This window comes from Macrobrachium rosenbergii, chromosome 13 (genome assembly GCF_040412425.1).
Source record: "Macrobrachium rosenbergii isolate ZJJX-2024 chromosome 13, ASM4041242v1, whole genome shotgun sequence".
Classification (NCBI taxonomy): domain Eukaryota; kingdom Metazoa; phylum Arthropoda; class Malacostraca; order Decapoda; family Palaemonidae; genus Macrobrachium; species Macrobrachium rosenbergii.
The window spans coordinates 24,216,333-24,236,879 of record NC_089753.1 but is presented as its reverse complement, the minus strand read 5'-3'; the positions used below and the strand labels follow the sequence as shown (position 1 = coordinate 24,236,879).

The following is a 20,547-nucleotide window of genomic DNA, read 5'->3' as shown; positions in this document are numbered from 1 at the left end:
AAGAAGTTTCCTCTGTGATGTATGTTGTAGATGAATAGATGTCAAATAGTCATGCATCTGATTGGAGTATTGGTGCATATCTTTTCAAATGGACTCTCTGTAACCCAGGAGTGGAGAAGGAAACAGTTTACAAGCTTGTTTGTAAATTTTTTTTTTTCAGCACTGGACATTAATTCTTAGGTTCGTATAATGTTTAAGTGCCTTTTGGAAAAGAAAATAACCGGAGAAGCATTAATAGGAATAAGTAATCAATGGAAGGTCTGAGAAAGGTGATGGTTTACATTTTTTTATTTAAAAAGTAATGAGACTGCATGATTATGGTATCTATAATCATAGTTTATGAAATTTTGGAGACATTCTTATTTTTAAATTATTGCTTCTAGTTGCATAAACAGTGAAGCCAAATACAACTACTGTGGTATAGTTGGGCTCATGTAAATAAAAGAAAAGATGTTAGGATGTCAACAGGTTCAGTGCACAAATGTTTATCTGGGGAACAATGATTTAACGAGGGGCATCTTAATCTTTTAGAAGGCAGTACGTGTACGAGGTGATTAGCTGTGTCATAAAGCCTTAGAATGACCAGTTCTGAGAAAGGATAAAATTTTCAAGGAAGATTAAATGGCTTTTATGTTAAGTGAAATCCTGAAAATGTTGTTCATTAGGCACTTGGAAGAAAAAAAATTTTTCTTCTAAATCTTGCTTGTTCTTTGAATATTCCTCAGTGTACTGTTGTCTGAAGTATTGGATTTTTACTATAAATGAAAGACTGAGGGTCTGTTATTAACAGAGATTTAGGAATGAGGCAGAAGAGTAAGTGTAATGAATTATGTTGCTTAGTAAAGATGTAGTTGAGGTGAATAATTCATGATGGAAATGATGTTACAGGGAATTTTGATTCGGAAATTTAGGGAACAAATTGTTTGAGGTTAATAGTGTGTTTAAATGTATTGATAAAAATGTTGATCGTCATCAGTAGTTTGGGTCGTGGTAACAGTACGTACATGGCTGTTTATAATGTTTTATATTCTTTTTGCAGTGACTTACACGGTAATGTTACATCCTGAAGTGTCATCCAGAATGTACAGTATGCTGTACTGGAATCAAATAAATTTCTTTGTCAGTTTTGTTATAAAACTTGACAGTTTTGCTGCTTATATTTAGTAAGGTATATGATCTCTGTCTGCATTAGGTCCATTTTTTTAAGAGAACAAACAGTGTGGCATTTAGAGACCCACAATATCTGGAAAGGGATGGAATATTTTTTGTAAATCAGGTGAAATTTTCTTTTGATGTAAGTCAATTGTACAGATTTTATATACAAAAATGTATTCATTGATATGAACACTCCATTTGATCTAGCATATAATTGTTCATAAGAGGTGAAATTTTGAATAGGTGTTGATAAAATATAAATTTTCAGCTACTGATTTTCGTTAAAATGGTATCTGATTACTCTGTGTAAATAAAGAATTTTGATTCATACTGTATAGATTACTTGTATTTTTTTTACCCGTGTTGGACTGACTAATGTGCATCAACAGAGAATATGGATAGAGGTTATCTGAAGTTTGGAAGATGTGTAAGTTCTGTAAATTAGTTAGCTGGTGTTGTTAGGGTACATTAGGTGGTTAGTGTGATAACAGGTTCGCCATCACCTGTAATGGCTGTGAAGGTCACTGGGTGGGCTGGCATTGGCTAACAATTTTTCAATTACAGGATGAGGATGTTGTTTAAAATCTGGACTGCCATGAGAAAGAGAGGGGAAAGAGGAAGTAGGGGATTAGAAGAGGAACTACCTTATCTTTAGATAAGAATTATGATTGTTGTCATATTAAAGAAAAGATTGATCATTTCAGCAGGTCCTGATCTTTGGGTTTCACAGGTACGTATTTAAATGTTTAAGATGGGGGGATGCGAACAGAGGAACTGCTGCTATTAACCTGTTCTTGCAGACTGTCTTTACAGAGGACACTTTTAGAAGGCTGACATCAGCCAAATTGACCTCCTTAAGGTCGTTGGGCAGGATCTAAAAACTTAAGTGCCTAATGGCTCTTGTTTATCTCCTCTGATACGGAACAGACGAATGTATACCCATCGGCTCAGAGGCGTAAAATGAAGGGTTTTGCTGGCTTCTATCGTCGGGCAGTGGTAATTTGCCCTACAGACGAGAACCTGAAGAAACGAACTGAGAAGAGGGAGAAGGAAGAAGGCAAGGATGTTCCTGATAAAGCTGTCCTAGAGATGAAAGGTAAATAAAGGACGTGATAAAGGTAAAAAAGTGACACTGACTGTGGAATCATGGTTAGCTGTCAAATGTGTTTACTTCTTCCACTGTAAAATAACCTTATGATGCTTGCTCTTACTACACCTAGCCTGTTCACTGGTATTAAACTTTTTTCCTTTTATTACAGAAGTTTGGAGAAGTTGAAAAGGGTTTTCACTGATAGTCACTAAAAAGAATTAAGCAACAGCTTTAGTTGGATACTGTTTGACCGCAAATATCAGCATTTATATTTTAAGTGAATGGAATGAAATTGAAATCAGTGAAAGCCTTTGCTGAAGATGACAGTAATGAGGATAAATAATAACATTATCTTTTTAAACAGCAAACTTCAAGCTACCGGATGAGGGGGAACTGTTTGATGCAGTAGAATTTATGGAGCTTCAGCGTGAGGAAGCCAGCAAGTTGGTATCTCAGTATAACAAAGAAGGGGAAAGTGCCGGTTTTGGTCAGAAGAAAGGCTTTCGAGGAGGATTCCATGACAGAAGAGGCGGTTTCATGGAGAACAGAGGTGGCTATGGTATGTGTATATTTCTGAGAAAATCATTTAGCAACTAGGTTTTAAAATAATTATTTCCACTACCTTTTAAGGAAGCACTACTAGAGTTAACAACTTGCATTTATTTCTGGAGTCACAATGCTTTCATTTTTTTTTTTTTTTTTTTTTTTTTTCCTCTTACTTTTCAGTTTTTCTTTCTCTAACTTTCTAAGTTTAAATTATGAAGATGGGATGAAAGTTGAAATGTGAATGTGCTTCTTTTTACTTCAAGGCTACAGGAGGGAAAGGTTCCATGGCATGCTGCTTCAGCCATTGAATATTAAACTAGACAAGGAGGAGGAAGTGGAACTGTCTTCCCCTCACCCTTAGATTTTATATGCCTGTTCTCCTTATACCGTATATGAGAATATGGCTAACAGAATGCCTCTCAAAATTATGAATTTGTAATTTACAAGTATAATAAATATTAATTCATTAGTATATTGCACAGAACTATTAGGAATCGGCAGATTGAGCTGTATGATTATTTTTGTTATGGAAAGCATGGGAAGGCTAAAGTTATTTCAGTACTCCTGTGTAATTGATTTATAGCTGCAGTATGCAGAAAGTACAGGACATAATTTAGTTTGGTGCAGTAGTAGTTTGTCAGTTTCATACAACTTGAGCTCTGCATCTCTATCTTAGGCTAGCCTACATTGTATTTGGTATGATTGTCATGTAATGTATTGAAAGAATAAAATGATATATTGTTGGTAATTCAGCCAGGCTAGTCAAGTTTTAATTTTTGAAATTAAACTTTCTTCTCCATACGTATTATATACCTTTACCTTCTGCACCAGCAAAAGTATGACAGCAAAATTTTTAAGGTTCTCTTTCTTTTCTTTAAGCACCAGTTTATGTTTATCTACTTCCCCCACCCTCTACCAGGTGGGCTTATAGCTACAGGGCCCCCTCAAATTGGGACCACCTTGACGTGGTGAGGGGGCTCTCGAACCTAGGAATCTTTTTTTTTTTCCCCCTAAGTTTGATCCCAAGTGTCCCACATATATAATAATACACTTTAAGAATAATTTTGTGGATTTTTCCACTTTTGTCAAAATTACCAAAATTAATAAAGAGGAAAACGTATCATAGCATGGAGTGAAGTTGAATCTGAAGCTAAATAGTGGGAACTGTGGTAGAACCATCATCTACCTGGTAATGTTCGGACCTGTATTTTCAGGCGAAACTATTCTGTGGAGCTGGACCACGGATTCCAGGGGGGCCTGGTTCTAGGAATAGGACTCTCGGCTTTTTGTCCGGTTAGCCCATATTGTGATAAGGATGGGGATGACTGTATTATTACAATACACTCAGTCCTAGCAAGTGGGTTTTGCTTACACTTTGGCCATACTAATCATGATGTGCCATCCCCCTCTTTGGGGTAGGGTAGGGACGCGGACATTTGGGAGTTGGTTCCTACTTGTGCCATTAGTGGAACATTCAACTTTATAAAAAGCCAATGATATCTTTTCAAGATTTATTTATTATTATTTTTTTTTTTTTTTTATGCAAAGTAATCATGAAGAATTTAGCACCCCTGGACCCCGTGATGGTAAAATTCTGGCACAGTCGATGACTAATGGAACATCACTCCTGAATCTCCTTAGCATAAATATAAACGCAACAACGGAACATCCTGTTCCGAGTAAAATATCAATTCTTAAAAACTCAGTGAGTTTAGAAAAGTCAAAAGAAACAAATAAAAACAAATTGGTAAACTCCATTGCAACACTGGAACCATACATAAAAGGACAATAACTCTAAAAATAGAGACAGGTAATCCCCTAAAACCCCATCAACACAAAAGAGAGCTCATCACCGATGAATGTGAAAATTAAAAAGAAATAACTATCAATCAATCCAACACTAGTTCATTTTGAACATATTTTTGGACCAGACAATTGGTCCAGATTTTTTATATTAAAAACAGAGATCTCTTCAGCCATTTTAGAGAACAAATTATTAAAATACACCCTACAAGATATGAATGTAGACAAAAACAATGAATGGCTAATACAAACAACAACCAAAGCCCAATCAACAACCTTTCTACAAATAACCAACACAAATGAAATAAAAGTAACAGTAACCAGCCATGAAAACACTAAACTATACACAAGGAACAGTAATGCTCCCAGACAACGATGAAAAAGATATACCATCAAAACAAATCTTAATTGACCTCCCTAAATTAAGATACAACAATATACATGACTTGGAACTATATACTGTCCCAAGTGGAAAGGATACAAATAAACATATTAAAATAGACAAAATAAAATTTACAAAACCGGGAACTACCACAAAAATAAAAATTTAGGACTAAATAGAGGTTGGCCTTTGTCCTAAACCTCTCCAATGTTTCTAACTGTCTAAAATATGGCCAATCAACCAAAAGATGTAGAAATAACGCTTATATGTGCTGTATGTTCTGAAGACCACACAACAAATTGGAAATGCAAAACCTTCAAATGTGTAAATTGCAAATTAAATCATCATGCAAAATCTAAAGACTGCATATTTTATCAATATTATACAGAATTACAAATGTTAATGGACAGAACTGGTATGCCTGTTAACGAAGCCAAACTGGAACTGAAGGTGAGAGAATGATCCAGTAAAACACCATTCATATTCAAATGCAATTTGCAATGACCTGGTCCCACAAACTCCATATGGCAGCAAATCTGTCAGTCCTGACACGGTCCTTTCTCGTGGCATGGCTGTCGAACCGTAAAGCCCTCAGAAGAAAGGAGAATCGCTGCTCACTCATGACACTCCTGTAGAAAGGGCATCCATAAGCCTTGGAAAACATCTCTTCCATCGTGAGATGGTTATCCTTACGTGCCCCTGTCATGATGAGGATACCAAGGAAGGCACGTAACTCCATGAGGGTGACGTCCCTGAAGGTGGGATCCTCTTGCCGCTTATACTTGTTCCTCAAGATGAGGATCTTGTCGTTGGTGTGGACGCATACCTCTGCTAGCAATACGTCAGGCAAAATCTTTGAAAACGCTTCGGCAGGAGTTTTACACCCAAAGACGTTCATTGTAGGGCCTGCATTGTCAAATCTATCTGGCTGCATGATGGGTGGCAGTGCAGAGTTTGGCTCTGAGTGCCACTTCATCATGTCCTTCGTCCAGTACGAGTCCTCTGGTAACCTCTTCAATGCCACACCTTCATCAGGGCGAAGAGGCCCTCTCCTTTTCCTACTTTTGAGCTCCAAAGGACTAAGGGAAGCCTCAGGATTAGACGCTGAAGAAGGCACAGGAGACGCTGAAGAAGGCCCAAGAGCAGCAGCTGAAGACGGCCCTGGGGAATGCAGCAAGGGAACCGCATGACTAGCAGACAAATCTTGGAGAACTTAAGGTTCCACATCGTCAGGATCATCCTCCAAAAGGGGGCTAGCCTCCTCCTCCTCCTGCCACGTGAGGGCGTCATGCAGGTCGTCATATACGTTGTCTGCCTCGTAGATGATTTGTGAAGGTTCTCTTCATCACTGCTCAAAAGGGCGTCAGATATTCCTCCTCCGTCCAGGAATATCTCACTATGTTGAAATCTGGAAAATACAAGAAAATGGAAAATTAGAAATTAGCCTAAAAATCACGTTTTCAGTGCCCTCCAATCCAATATGGCGATAGGTATGGTTAGCTACATCACTCACTATTTTCAGAAAATATCACAAAAATATTTCAATAAATAACAATTCAGCAACATAAAATGCAAAACTTTTGCAATTGTATGTCACACCACGTACAAGGTAGAACTGTGTCAAAAATGCACCATAAAAATCTTCTATGGCCGAAAATCCAGTGAAGGAGCTTGATTCTTGCTGCTGCACGTCTTACCTCCATCGACGTAGGCTACAAACTAAAGGTTTGTAAAGGAAGAAGCGAGCTGATGTCCCTCCTCCCTGCACAATCGCCAAAAAATCACCTTTGCACAGCGTTGTGGTGCAGATTGTACACCACGTTACCATTCCAGGGTTAAGAAGAGGCTTATCCCTTCAAGCAGGCACATCTCCTTTATCAAATAAATTTCTCAATCAAAATACAAATAATAACCCAAATCAAAACTCATTTACTAAAAAAACTAATCATCTATTGAATTTACATAACATGATACCCAAATTTACCCAAGAAATAAATCTGATCACACCATGGACACTAAAAAGGGCAAAAATATGCACATATTTATCATAATATTATCTTTCAAAGAAATATATGTTCAACACAGAAATGTACCATCAACATGCCATGGAACACAAGACAGAAGGGTAATCCCTTCATAATCTACACAGATGGATCCAAAAATGAAGGTGGAGTGGGCTTATCAACCTATTCAGGTGATATAACTATCCAAATGGGCCTTCCTCTAATATCATCAGTATTTACAGCTGAATTACCAGCCGTACAATTGGCTCTCAAGATTATAACAAAAAAAAGGAATTCCTTCAGCACTCATATTGAGCGACTCAAGAAATGCAATTGAAGCAATAGGATCATTTAAATCAAATAATCACCTTGTCCAAAATATCCAACGGGAAATTCATCAGTTAATTACAAACGACCTTCAAGATCAAATTTGTTGGATCCCAGCCCGTGTAGGCATTGAGGGTAATGAGAAAGCAGATAAAGCTGCTAAATTGGCTTGTACAATCCCCCCAACTACTACGAAAGCCCCATATCAGACTGGCTAGCATCAGTTAAACCTTTAATTTATAGGGATTGGCAAAATGATTGGACAAATATACCCCCTCAAAACAAACTCAAATAAATTAAGAACGAAGTTAAAAAGTGGTATTCTTCTACCCAAAAGCAAAGAATTAGTGAAGTAATTTTAACAAGACTCAGAATAGGACACTCCAGACTCACACATGGTCATCTGATGTCAACTCCGCACACAAATCCAATAACTTGTGAAAGATGTAACATCCCAATAACAGTCAAACATATCTTGATTGACTGTCCCAGATGGCATCATGAAAACAATACTTATTTACAAAATAAATCAATAAATGATATTCTAGCAGAAGGTAATAACTTTTCAATTAATAATATAATTCTCTTCTTAAACAAAATTAAATTGATAAATAAAGTATAATCTCCCCCTTTTTTCCCTTTTCCTTTTTTTTTCTTTCCTTGACTTTTTATTTTAATTTTTTCCCCTTTTTTATTTATTTATTTAATTACTTAATTTTTTATGTACTCTTTCCCCCATTCTTTTTCCAGCCTGAGAAGAACCCTAAAAGAGTTCAGAGGTCTGGTTAAACAAATCAGTAACTAACTAACTAACTATAGTTACAGGGTGTCCCTGAGTTACAGCAGCACCAACTTACGCGTTCCGATCTTACAGCACTTTTTCAAATACATATATCAAGAATACAGTAGATATCTAGTTATGGTGCCATTAGAGTGCTGTTAATGGTGCCTACAACAAGAGTAGGTATCTAGTTATGATGCCATAACCGCCATTAACAGCACTTACGACATCTATTGATAAGCACCGACTTATGGCGGAGGTGCGCCACTGGAACCGAACCCCCGTCATAAGTCAGGGACTGCCTACAAACACAGACAGGTAGGCAGTGTCCTTCTGTTGCCGGTATAGCAAACTGGTGCTTCTGGATAGAGAAATTACTCTTGTTCTGTTGCTGTTTTATATTTGTTTTGGACAAAAAATAACAGCTGAGTTTTCAGGGTAAATGGATTCCATAATAATATATATTCACTCTTCAGTTTATTGGTATTGACAGGACTTCTGCTTGCAGTACAAGGGTGTCTACTAAGTATTTTGCAATAGGTTTCATGTTTGCAAGACCTGGAATGAAATGACTGGCTTTAATTTATGCCCTCCTTGAAGGTCAAATTGCTTGATGTTCAGGCATTTATGGGAAAATCTTGCTTAAACTTTTGAAGCCACTGGTGGAAGTGTACTTCATTTATTTTACATTACAGAGCTTTAGCTCCTCTATTTTGAATGGAAAGTTCTATCCTGAGACAGTGACCATCTTGGTCATTGAGATCTCAGTCTTTATTACAGTTGGTGGATCCCCCCTTGGGTATCTCATTGTAACTTGGTATTCCATGTACAGTCTGGCCAAAATGTAAATGAAATCATAGCCTATGGTAGCATGTGAAAGGGTAGATCTATGAAGATGATTAGAGCAGAAGGTACAAAGCATGTTTCCCTCTGTGTCATACTCCCATTTGGCAGTTATGTTGCCAATTACCTCTTATGGTGCACTATAGGCATTACCATAGAGTGTTTGCAGTAACCTTCATCCATAGCTGCACCCACTTTGTTGTATTTTACTTTACCTATTTTCCTGCCAACTTTTTCTGCCGTATTGCTGTCCAACCCCTCCAGTTATTACTTGTTCCTACACGAATACAAACCCTCGGTCTTTACATGTGGGATTAACTTTCAGCGAGGTGGAAATCCAGCCTTTGAGCTTTTTGCAAGTTGGTTATGGTAATAGTTACCGAAGGTAGGGGCGGAGGTAATGCCCACCGAGGCTGAATGCATTCAATTCTAGTCAGTTTACTTCTGGCCGCTGTCTCGATGAGACGTCTTTATAGGGTAGCTGTGGAGTTTTCTTAGTTCCGTCTTCTTTTTATCCTTTTACTTTGTCTCATTTTTTTCTAGATCTGTCTTGCTGTACAAATTTTCCTACTTTGTCTGTTCACTGTCTAAATTTCTGAATAGCTGAAAGTGGCCCAATGCTTAGCTTTATAGCCTAAATGCCTCAGTTCTTTCATTCCATTTTGGCATACAAAATCAATAGGTAGTAAAATATAAACTATGCGATAACTTTTTTTTTATTCATTCATTTTGTTTTCCGTGATGATAATGCAATAAAAAATTAACATTTTTGTGTATGGTCTTGTTTTCAAGTTGGAAAAGGAGTGGCATTACCAGAGTTAAGAAGAAAAATGTTTATGGTTTGTTGAAAGTATCTATTTCCGAGTTTATGGGCCAGATCCATAGAAATTGGTAGGCCTCATGGTAATGCAAGAAACTTTTTGCAACCTATCTGGAAACATTGGAAAGCCATAATGTGTGGTGTGGAACTGTACTGTAAGAATGGTGGTCATGTTTGATAAAGAAATCAGGCTGTTTGAACTGGGCCACAAATTGACTCCAAGAACAATTCTTTTTCTGTGATTTTTGTGCTTATTTGTAAATTTATTCTCCTACGGTGAGTTATTAATTGCAGGAGGTCTTCAGGCATATGATGTGTAGGGAACAGATGATGTTGATGGATTTTGATACTGTTCCTAAGTTGATATTATTCATTCAGGAAATCGTGGCAGCAGCAACTTCAGAGGAGGATGGGACCGTGATCGCCGTGGAGGGTACACGGACCGCAGAGACAGAGGAGGATGGAACAGAGACCGAGACAGTCGTGATTACAACCGAAGTTATGGCAACCGTGGGGGATACAACAGAGACAACCGAAGTGGTGGTAGAGAATTACAAAGAGGATACAGCAAAGATCGCAGTGGTCGTTCAGGTGGCTATTACAATGATTGGAGTCGGAGTTCAGTGAGTATATTCATATTTATACTGCTTTTATTGTTACAAATAGTATAAGATATTTACTACAACCCCATTAATGCCAAATTGCCTTATTTCTGCGCAGGAAATCCCAGTTGTACCAACCTATTAAACAAGAACAGTTTTTTCAGTTGTACTACATTTTCCCTTACACTTTTTGTTTTATATTTATTGAAATTGTTTTTTGTGTGCTTGTACTACATTTTCCCTTACACTTTTTGTTTTATATTTATTGAAATTGTTTTTTGTGTGCTTTTTTGCTTCTTATGATGTCGCCCATTGCTTTGTATTGTTTTGACTTCGTGGGGATTTCATTTGATGTTTCTCCATAAGAAAGTATATTTTTCAAGCAATTTTCCAGTCAATTTAATTATGCAGCAGCATAGGTTTGTGTGGCTCAGTAACAAACTCTTTGGGTTTTCTATGGTTTTTAATTGCAGTGTTAATGGATTACATATTAACATCTCTGTTCATCTCTCGTGGGAAACATACTACATACATTCTCTCAGGTACTACACTTATGCACTATCCACATGCAACGGTATCTTAAGGCTCGGACTATTCCTTAGAACTAGTCTTTGGATTTCTAGGGTTGGTTGGTTCTTGGAGTGTGGCCCTTGGTATTCTTTCCGGTTTGCCCATCAAGATGATTCAAGTTGGGATGATTGTATTTGTATACTATTTTGTCTCATCAAGCGAGTTTGGCTTACACATTTAGGAGTTATATCTCAATGGTGTCATTGGTGGAGGGATAGACTGCATGAAAGGGCAGTTGCTTCTCTTATAATTTCAGACAGTTCTTTTTCTTCTCATTTATGGTCATATACATGTAATTACAAATCCAGTTACCTCTGGACCTCATGACCCCTCAAGACAGTCTTTGGCTTGGATGTGGTTAGGAAACCCTTCAAGTGTAATTACATGGGAATCCTACACTCCAGCATGGAGCAAAGGGAAATTCACCAGAGATGTATATGAATTAGGGCCAGGAATATGTGAGACATTCTCTTACGATAAATATTTGACCTCCAATCTGGAGCCAAGGAGAGGGTTAGTGCGATCAGTGCACCTCATGTGGTTAGCTGTAGGCATTAAGATTCTTTGGAGCATCCCTTCAGCCCTAAGTTGCAACCCTTTTCATTCCTTTTATTGTACCTCCATTCATAATCTTCCATCTTATTTTCCACCCTTTCATAACAAATGCTTTATAGAACAACTGCAAGGATTTGCTCGTTATGCCTTTAAAACCTTTTACTCTCAGTTTACCTGTCAGTGCTGAAGGACCTCATAGGTCCCGGCTCTTGGCCTTTGGCGTAAATTTTATATTCCAATTCCGATTCAGTCCGGAAGATCCTAATTGCGACATTTTTAATGTGTACAGAGACATTATGATGTGTTGTGTCCAAGAACCTAAAATATCATCTCAGGGTCAGGGGAAACTGATGGTAGAATCTGCCTCACCAGAAGAAAGTTAAAAATAAAAAAAGCATCATTGCATCTTGGAGGAGTTCAAGTTGACTGCGCCATACAGGTGTTTTGGAATCACTCCAAGGGAATGATATTTACACCCAAACTGCAGAAGAATTTAAAGACCGAAGAAGATCAAAAGGGCCTTATTTCCACTTGCAAGTTAAATTATTACATCTGGTTCCACCTGCTTAGCTAGTGTAATAAAAGCATTATGGTTACATTTGAAGACTAAGCAATATATCCCAAGACTAAGGAGATGTTTTTAATGTCAAGAAAATGGTCATATTTTAGGATCTTTAGGCAGAAGATACAAGGCAAGGCCGCCATGTGTGTTAAGTGTAGTGAGCCAGAGCATGGTGTACGTTGTAAAGAACAGAATGTATACAATGGAGATCCATCATCTTAACAAAACTGTGATGTGTGCATCATGTAAAAAAAAAAAAAAATAACAGACTTAAAGTAACTGAACACATCACACACGCAGAGACTAAACACACAGCAGTAAGCTGGTATGTTAGCAAGGAATATCATTTCTAGTATTGCTGCTGATTGAAGAAAAAATTTAAATGCCTCCTTTTTAAAGTAATATTATTATTATTATTATTATTATTATTATTATTATTATTATTATTATTATTCAGCAGATGAAACCTATTCATAAGGAGCAAGCCCACAGGAGCCATTGACTTAAAATTCAAGCTTCCAAAGAATATGGTGTTCATTAGGAAGAAGTAAGAGTAAGTAAGGGAAATACAAGGGTAGATCCCACTTATTAAAAAAAAAGGTTAATAAACAGATAAATAGATAAAAATGTATTAAAATGCAAGAAGAACAGTTAGAGTAGTAATGCATTGCATTTTTGCTTGAACTTCTGAAGTTCCAACTGCACGGCATCTTCTGCGAGGCTGTTCCAAAGTCCAGTGGTGTGAGGAATAAAGGACTTCTGGAACTGAGAAGTTCAACAGTGAGGCATATCTACTGCATATTGGTGCTGCTGTTCAGTCAATCTAGTTGCTTTCAAAAGGTAAGGGGGATCAGATTATTGTGAATGTGAAAGATCTCTTGAAATGCAACTAATGAAAAAGTGACAGACACTTTTGTAAATAGAGGCTCGGCGTTTAAGGGTTAATGTACCTATTCCAGCCTCTCGGGCCAACGTATCGTACACCGTACACTGCCTGATTGTACGGTGTTGCCTGCGCAAGTCGCCCGCGAAATTTAAAAATACGTATTTTCAAGATATTGTCGTATCGATGTTAATTGCTAACCCCATAGTAAAAGCGAATTATCGTAACTCGAGCACTACCTGTATATATATATTATATACAGTGACCGTGGAAAATCTTGTCCAAGTAGTGATTTCTTTTATGTAAAAATTTTTCACTTATCTTTAAGCATGGGTAGAAAAAAACTAAAATAAATTAAGGCGTGAAATTTTATTGCTGTACTCACCAATTACATCTTAATATTTTGTAACATTATATTTATTTTTCTTACACTTTTGGAGGCAGATAGGAATGGATGAAATCAGCCTCTCACAGAGATCAGTGTTGACTGATTCCCATGCAACTTTGATGTGGCGGCAAGTTTTGAGGAGTTGACATGTCAAGCTCTGCAATTGCTGTTTTATGATGGCCCACAGGTTCTCAATTGGTGAGAGATCTGGGGAATTAGGTGGCCAGTCTTCAGTGAACTCTACCCCACAGTCCTTTAACCACCCTTTTATCAATGGTGTTGTATGGCAGGTAGCCCTGTCTTGCTGGAAAATACTGCAACCCGTCTTGGTAAAACTATCTTCCAAATAGAGGTTTAAAATGGTGTAATAAATCTGCTGATTCACCCTGGTATTTTTCTCGAATATCACGAGATCCCCAACACCACCATATCCCATACACCCCCACACCATAACACTCAGAGGAAATTTCTCCCTTGGCCTAACAAAGTTGGGGTCTAATTTGTTGGCTGTAGAACTGCACCAAACTGGAAAAACTGCCACCAGAATAATAAAAAGTTGCTTCATCACTGAAGCACACTCGCTGCCACTCACCCACATCCCATCCACCATACTTTTTTAACAAAAGACTCCCTTTTCTTCAGGTGTGCTGGAGTTAACAATGGCTTCTCTGGTGCCACAATATTCTTGAAACCCAGTCTCTTGGATAAGTAATCTTGGATAGTCCTAACAGACATCTCCCCAAGGAGCTGTGGGTTGCTTTCTTTAAATTTCTGGGCAGAATACAAAGGGTAAGCTTCTGCCTCCCTTTTAAGGACGTTAAGGGTTCTCTGACCCACTTTTAATTGCCTACCAGTCCCGTTTTTGTGCTCTGGTACATGGTTGCTGCCTATTGCCTGGTACTTGGCAACAGTGCCCTGCATTGTTCGTGGGTTCACATCAGTTTGTCTAACAATAGTTTGTAAGCCTAATTTGTGACACTCAATCACTTTCACACGATCTTCAAACGAAGTATAAACTCCAGGCATTATACAGACACTGCAATTGGCCTCTTTACCGGAAAAAATTCATGTGAAACACCTAAAATTTGGCAGCAACTCAAGAGAATTACGGTTCCAAACGACGATTGAAAAGATACTGAGAGAATTGTTACGTACACCCATGCTATAAGGAAGAGATAATGAGTTGACAACTAGCTCACGATTTTTTCATGAGGGAAATATGAGGCATGTGCGGCTTTTGGAAGAAACTGTTCTTGAAGTGTCAACTACAAGACTTTCTGCGGGCACTGTGTATGCACGTATACATGGTGTATAGGGTAAAATATTGGGCCATGACACGTTTGTAATTCCATGGTTTGACACACTTCCAGAACATGCATTTGAATAAACCACCTTCATCATCAGCAAACAAACACATTTACACTCTATAAAGTAAATGTTTTCCCCTAAATTATGAAGTAATGACATTTCTTATTAAAAAGAAGTTCACTAAGGTTTAGCCATGCATAGTGCAAACTTACTGGCCATGACGGTGGAGAAATTTTTACTCATATCACCTTACAAGTGGAGAGTTGACGTTATCCCATGACTTCGTGAAATCACATCTGTAATCAAACTACCCAGTCTCTATGAGAAGTCTGTAAAAAAGTTGTTCCCATAGATGCTGGGAGCATTTCTTTTATGCCGATGTAAACACAGACGGCCAATGGGCCATGAACAGCGATTTCTAGCAAATTTTTTGGGATGTCAGTGCTCTATTGGATATTAGAATATTTATTTCATAACTAGATTAGACTGTAAATTGCATAGATAGTATTAAGTATTTGCGATAGCTATTTGAAAATATTTTTTAACGTAGAGAAACAAACCAGGTTCCTGTAAATATTCTCATCACTTTTGCTATGAAAATCATAATGTATTTTTATCATTTTCCTTACATTTTTTAGTTTGAAATATACTAGTATAGGCAATGAAATGTTGTTTTATTGTGCTGATTGCAACTCATAACTTGAATAATAGCGATAAACATTACATTTATACGCAATTTGTGTTTAGTACACCATTAATTGAGTGCTGGGAAGGAAGTGTGTCACAGTGGTTCAGGTTGCATTATCATTTGGTGGGATGCCATATTGGATTCAAAATTGCCTTTAAACACTTATTTTGTAAAGACTTCACTTGATTATTTTAGTTTGTATGGCAGTTTCATATAGCTCATTTTGTTATTGAAACTTCAATCTTTTTAAAGGTTTAATTTTTTTTTGTTTTGCCTATTAAATATCAAGTGAAAAGGTGAAAATTCAGCGATTGATGTGCATCATGTGCAATATTTTACTTTATGTATGTGTGTGTGTGTTTTGTTTACCAGGAAACTTGTCGAATCACCAAGTAACTTTGAAAATTATCTCATCTGGAGATCAGGCTCGTCATGTATTTTCGTCAGAAGGCAGTCACCAGAACTAAAGAAAATTAAGTTACATAATTCCTTATGAATACAGCAGATTCGGTTTTGTCAGTGATAGGGGAGCGGATGTCTTTGTCCAGCAAAGATGATGAAATTGACCTGCTTGGGAAAATAGTTTCTGTGAAGTTAAGGAAGTTATCTGCTAACAAAATGCAACTGCTGGCTGAAAAGTTTATAAACAAGGTTTTTTATGAAGCATAGCTGGATACCTTGACAGAACAAAAATTAACAAAGGAGATTATACCAAAGCCATCTTATCTTAGTTATCAGGTTTTTTTTTTTTTTTTTTTTTTTTTTTTTTTTTTTCATGAAAGTGGAGTTGCAGTATCCCAGTAAAATTCTCAGTATGATTTATTGATTTACATAAACTGAGCACTTTTGCAGATATGTTTATCCTGTGTTATCATAGAAGAAAAATACACAATTTTTTTTTTTTTTTTTTCCAGTGGAAATGCTGTAAGTTCATTATACTCCTTTTATTTTCTGTTGGATTAATAGTTATTTACATCCTCTGTGTGGATATTTGTATTTAATATACTCTATCCTCTTTTCCTATTGATCTAAGATATATATGTATTAAAATACTAATGTTTATATGGCATTTATATATTTACAAAAAGTTTATGGTGGCCATATTTTCAATTACATTTTCGTTTTCCTTGCAGAAATGGAGAAATTAAAATTTTATATACAAAAGAGTCGATAGTTATAATCTTATTTAGTACAAGAAAAGTAGGTTTAAAAGCCTAGTCTTCTTTAACAGACCCTAGACCTCCTGCATAATCAGTAGATCTATGCCACAATGCTGTGTGTGCAACATTCATGAACTTGTTTCAAAACCTGATTAATTGCTTTACGTGTCTTTAGGATTATATGCCCCAAGGACTGTGGTGAAATGAGAGTTGAGAACTTCATGTGAACAACTTATTGGCAAAGAAGTGAATTGCTCATGCAGTGGTATTATTTTTCTCATACTGGTGTGCATTTTTCTTTAAGAGGTAGACCATAGATAATTCAATGTAGGTCTGTTCATCCATTCTCAGGTAATTGAACTACGTTTCAGTTACCCCAGTTTCAGTTCATTAAGTAGACAGTCATGAGATAATTTGTTTCTCTTCAACCAGTGTTTCTTCTGTTATTTTTTGCTTGTGTTTTCCAGTTTCAGCTGGAATATATGCCACAGCGACTGCTCCAAGAACACAGTCTGTAGCCTCACCACTGAGCAGTGCAGCCATAGCCACACACTACTAGGTTTCAGCAAACTGGAGTAAATCCGAATGTCAGTGGACAACTCAGATACCAGTTACAATGGAACCGGTCACTGTTTGTGTTGCCTGTGGGGTCCTTAAGGAACTATTGGAGTTTGGCAGCCACACTGCTGGCACTGTGGTTGATGAGAGCTGCTCCAAAGCCATTGCACTCTCAAGTTGCTGCTTTTAATATGTTGGATTTTTGCTGCAGAGGCAGTACTTTGATTGTGTGTTGGCAGGACATTTTCCTGATCACGATGATTACTAATGCAGATCATGTGGAAGTAGAGGAGCATGTGCGTCATAAGTGAGATTGGAGGGAAGGAAAGTCTGTACTGCAAGCCTCCAGCTTGTAATGTCATTTGATTCACTGGTATAGTGCGTCACCGACTTATAGGGGATTTGATCTTATGGCGCTTTTTCAGTGCCGTTAACTGTGTTTTACAGCACCATAACTTACTGTGCTGTAACTTGATGTAACATCAAGTTAAGGCACCCAAAGTACCGTTAACGCTGATAGCATATATGATGGATATGAGAGGAGGGTCATTAGATTTGGGCAAAAGATCAAGTCTTCAGTTTTACCTGGAAGAGTGCCAGATAGCATTACTGCATCATGTCTTGGAAGAGCTGCTGCTTCCGGGCAGATGTCTCAAGATAGCATTACTGCATCGTTTCTTGGAAGAGCTGCTGCCACTGGACAGATATAAAAACACTGCCATGTTTGCTACAGGAGTGACAAGCAAAGATTCTTCCTATCAGTGTAGTGAGTGCAAAGTGGCACTTTGCATGGGGTGGGGGGCTGCTTAAGAAGTCGCGCACCCTACACAAGTACTGATCAGTGGCATCTTAAGAGGAAGGGGATGTTGCCTACTATTGTTGTCTCTCTTTGCAATTTCCTTCAACCATTGCCACGAGACACTTTATGTCTCCATATTCCTGCTTATTGCAGGTAAGTCTCATTGCTTTTGCAAGCAGGGCTAGAAGGAATTGCTTACACAAACAGCCAAAGTGGGTATCATATGGAGAGTGTTTCTGCATTATTGTGCATACATATTTATAGTTGATTTATATCTTTTTAGATATGTGTAAAATTTTAGGTATATGGTTGTAGCTTTATATGTAAATTTGAAATTTACATAATTTTTTTTATAAAGTATATATGCTCTTACTCAAAATGCATACACACATGAACACATTACTAGTACAACTTGGGACTGCTACCTGCGTAGACCCTATGGATAATATAAGTAGACACAATGGTAGATGGTTTTGTACAAAAACAGTATAAAATGCACCTCGTGCAATTTTGTTAGGTGTACAAGCACTACTCGTGACTCATATTTTTGTGCTTGTATGGTTGTGTTTCTGTTATTTTCATTATGTACTCTTTATGATATTTACAGTTAATCTTATTTAAAAGTATATAAGTTAATCTTATTTAAAAGTATATACCTTACCTTTAATTTTTCATTCAGCTGTCCTTTTTGTATACAGGGTATACTTGATTTAAAGTAATTACCCCTATGTTTTCACGTATTATATATGTAATGTGTATGTAAGTTTCCATTTTTGTTAATTTTTTCTCTCTCCATCTATTCCTTCTGCAGAGTTATGAGAATAAGACATCCTCTAGCTCTTCCTCTTCTAACCAGTGGCCAAGCCACCAGGGAATGCAGAGCAACCAAGGTTATGGCTATAGCAACTACAGTAACCAAGGATGGGGAAGTGGTCAGCAGGCAGGAAGTTACAGTACTGGAGGGTATGGTCAGAGCTACAGTGGCAACTGGAATCAGCAATACTATCAGCAACAGTACTGGAACCAGGTAATTATTGTTTTTCCCTGAATAGAGATGCCTTCTTGGTATGAAGAACTCGCCACAGATTAATTTCGTATTGAACGATTGTTTCAATTATTTTCCTTTCAGAATTATGGAAGCTATGGAAGTCAGCAGAGCTATGGATCTGGTCAGCAGTCCTATGGTAGCCAGTCGGGAACCAGTGGTCCTTCAAATAGCAGTTGGAGCCAACAAGGAAGTGGTAGCTGGGGAAGTGCTGGAACAGGAAATCAAGGATGGGGAAGTTATGGATCTAGTTACCAAAGTGGCCCTAGGCGATAATTGGCTCCTTAGTCATGTCAATCAAAGCAGCAATCATGCAAGAGGGGAATACTGTGCATATACTTTTTTCTAGAATTTTTCTATATTCTAATTCTCTTTTTTTATAAGTTGACTAATTATCATTCTGTTTATAGTTATTCTATAAAATTATAAAAGGATTATGTCTTTATCAGTATATTTTACTATTTTACAAGTCATTGATGTGTAGCATTTAAAATTTTCAACAAATTGGGTATATTTAAGTGTAGATTTTAGTGTGAATGTTGACCACCAGAATATGTGATTTCTGGCAGAGAGAGAGTTGTTGCTTTAAGTCAGTTGCATTAATTATGACAAAAAATTAGTGCAGTACATTTGAGAGAAGCTTGAATTCTGTAGAATATTGTCTATGTATTGAATAGAAATCTTGTATGTAGGTGAGATTAATAGGTTTATCATACCCATTTATTTTTTCTCATATTTAGAGGTTAATGATTTCATAGGTATGTTGAACCACTTACAATGTACAAAATAATGGAGTATGCAGTCACAACGTGTATTCTATATCATACCCAGAGTGTACTATACTTATATTGGATTTTTTTTTTTTTTTGTATTTTCACTGTTTGTAAGTTGAGCTTTAATAAAGAACACATTCAAAGACATTGGTAATATTAATGTCGTGTTTTATTTGTTCCAGTCATTCTAGCACATGGTAAATATTGATTTATTTATTTATTTATTTAATTTTTTTTTTTTTCCCTATAAAGTTTTAGTGTAAATCCATCACTCATGATGAGTTCAAAATGTTGAGCGCCTGTCCCAGACATGTCAATTCTTAAGTTTTAATAAAGAAAGAGGTAGAAGAATAAAATGCGTTGGTCAAAAGGCCCTTTTCACTCAACAGAGAGATCCTCTTCCAATTAGCATCAGTTGTTTGGAATATACTTATTTCATTGTCTGTTTCCTTGCTTTTGCTTTAGTAAAGTCCCAGTTGTCTAAATGCTTTGTGGCCTCCAAGGAAGGGGAAGTTCCGCAAAGCCAAAATTAGCCTTAATTTAGAACTAAAATATACATATTTTTTCAGACTGCCATATTATTTCATGACTAGATTATTGTCTATTAGACTAACAGTTAGTCACGGATTTTGTTGTGGAACATATCTCCAAATATATTGGAAAATTCACTAATTTGCAGATTGTAGAGCAATATTCACTAATTACTGTATTTTAGTTTTATTTTTGTGACTAAATATACATTTTTAATGATAAAAAATTAATTACGGTACTAATTTTCAAACATTAAGATTACGTAAATTATACGGGTACTCACCAGTGGTGAATGTTCATTGAAGATGAAGACAAATCAGCTGTGCAGTCCAATGAATGATGATACAGGTTTGACTGCACAACAAAGCAGAGGAG

General features: G+C 36.9%; 1 protein-coding gene across 1 annotated transcript in view; it reads left to right on the top strand.

Moving 5' to 3' along the window:
* LOC136844736 (uncharacterized) overlaps nt 1–19,801 on the top strand; it is a 113,024-nt gene extending 93,223 nt beyond the window's left edge. Inside the window, exons 11-15 of the mRNA XM_067113973.1 lie at nt 2,083–2,251; nt 2,610–2,804; nt 10,129–10,373; nt 18,635–18,850; nt 18,953–19,801. Coding sequence (XP_066970074.1) covers nt 2,083–2,251; nt 2,610–2,804; nt 10,129–10,373; nt 18,635–18,850; nt 18,953–19,144 — 1,017 coding nt within the window. The 3' untranslated portion in view covers nt 19,145–19,801. The remainder of the gene's footprint in view (nt 1–2,082; nt 2,252–2,609; nt 2,805–10,128; nt 10,374–18,634; nt 18,851–18,952) is intronic.
* The last annotated feature ends 746 nt before the right edge of the window (nt 19,802–20,547 follow it).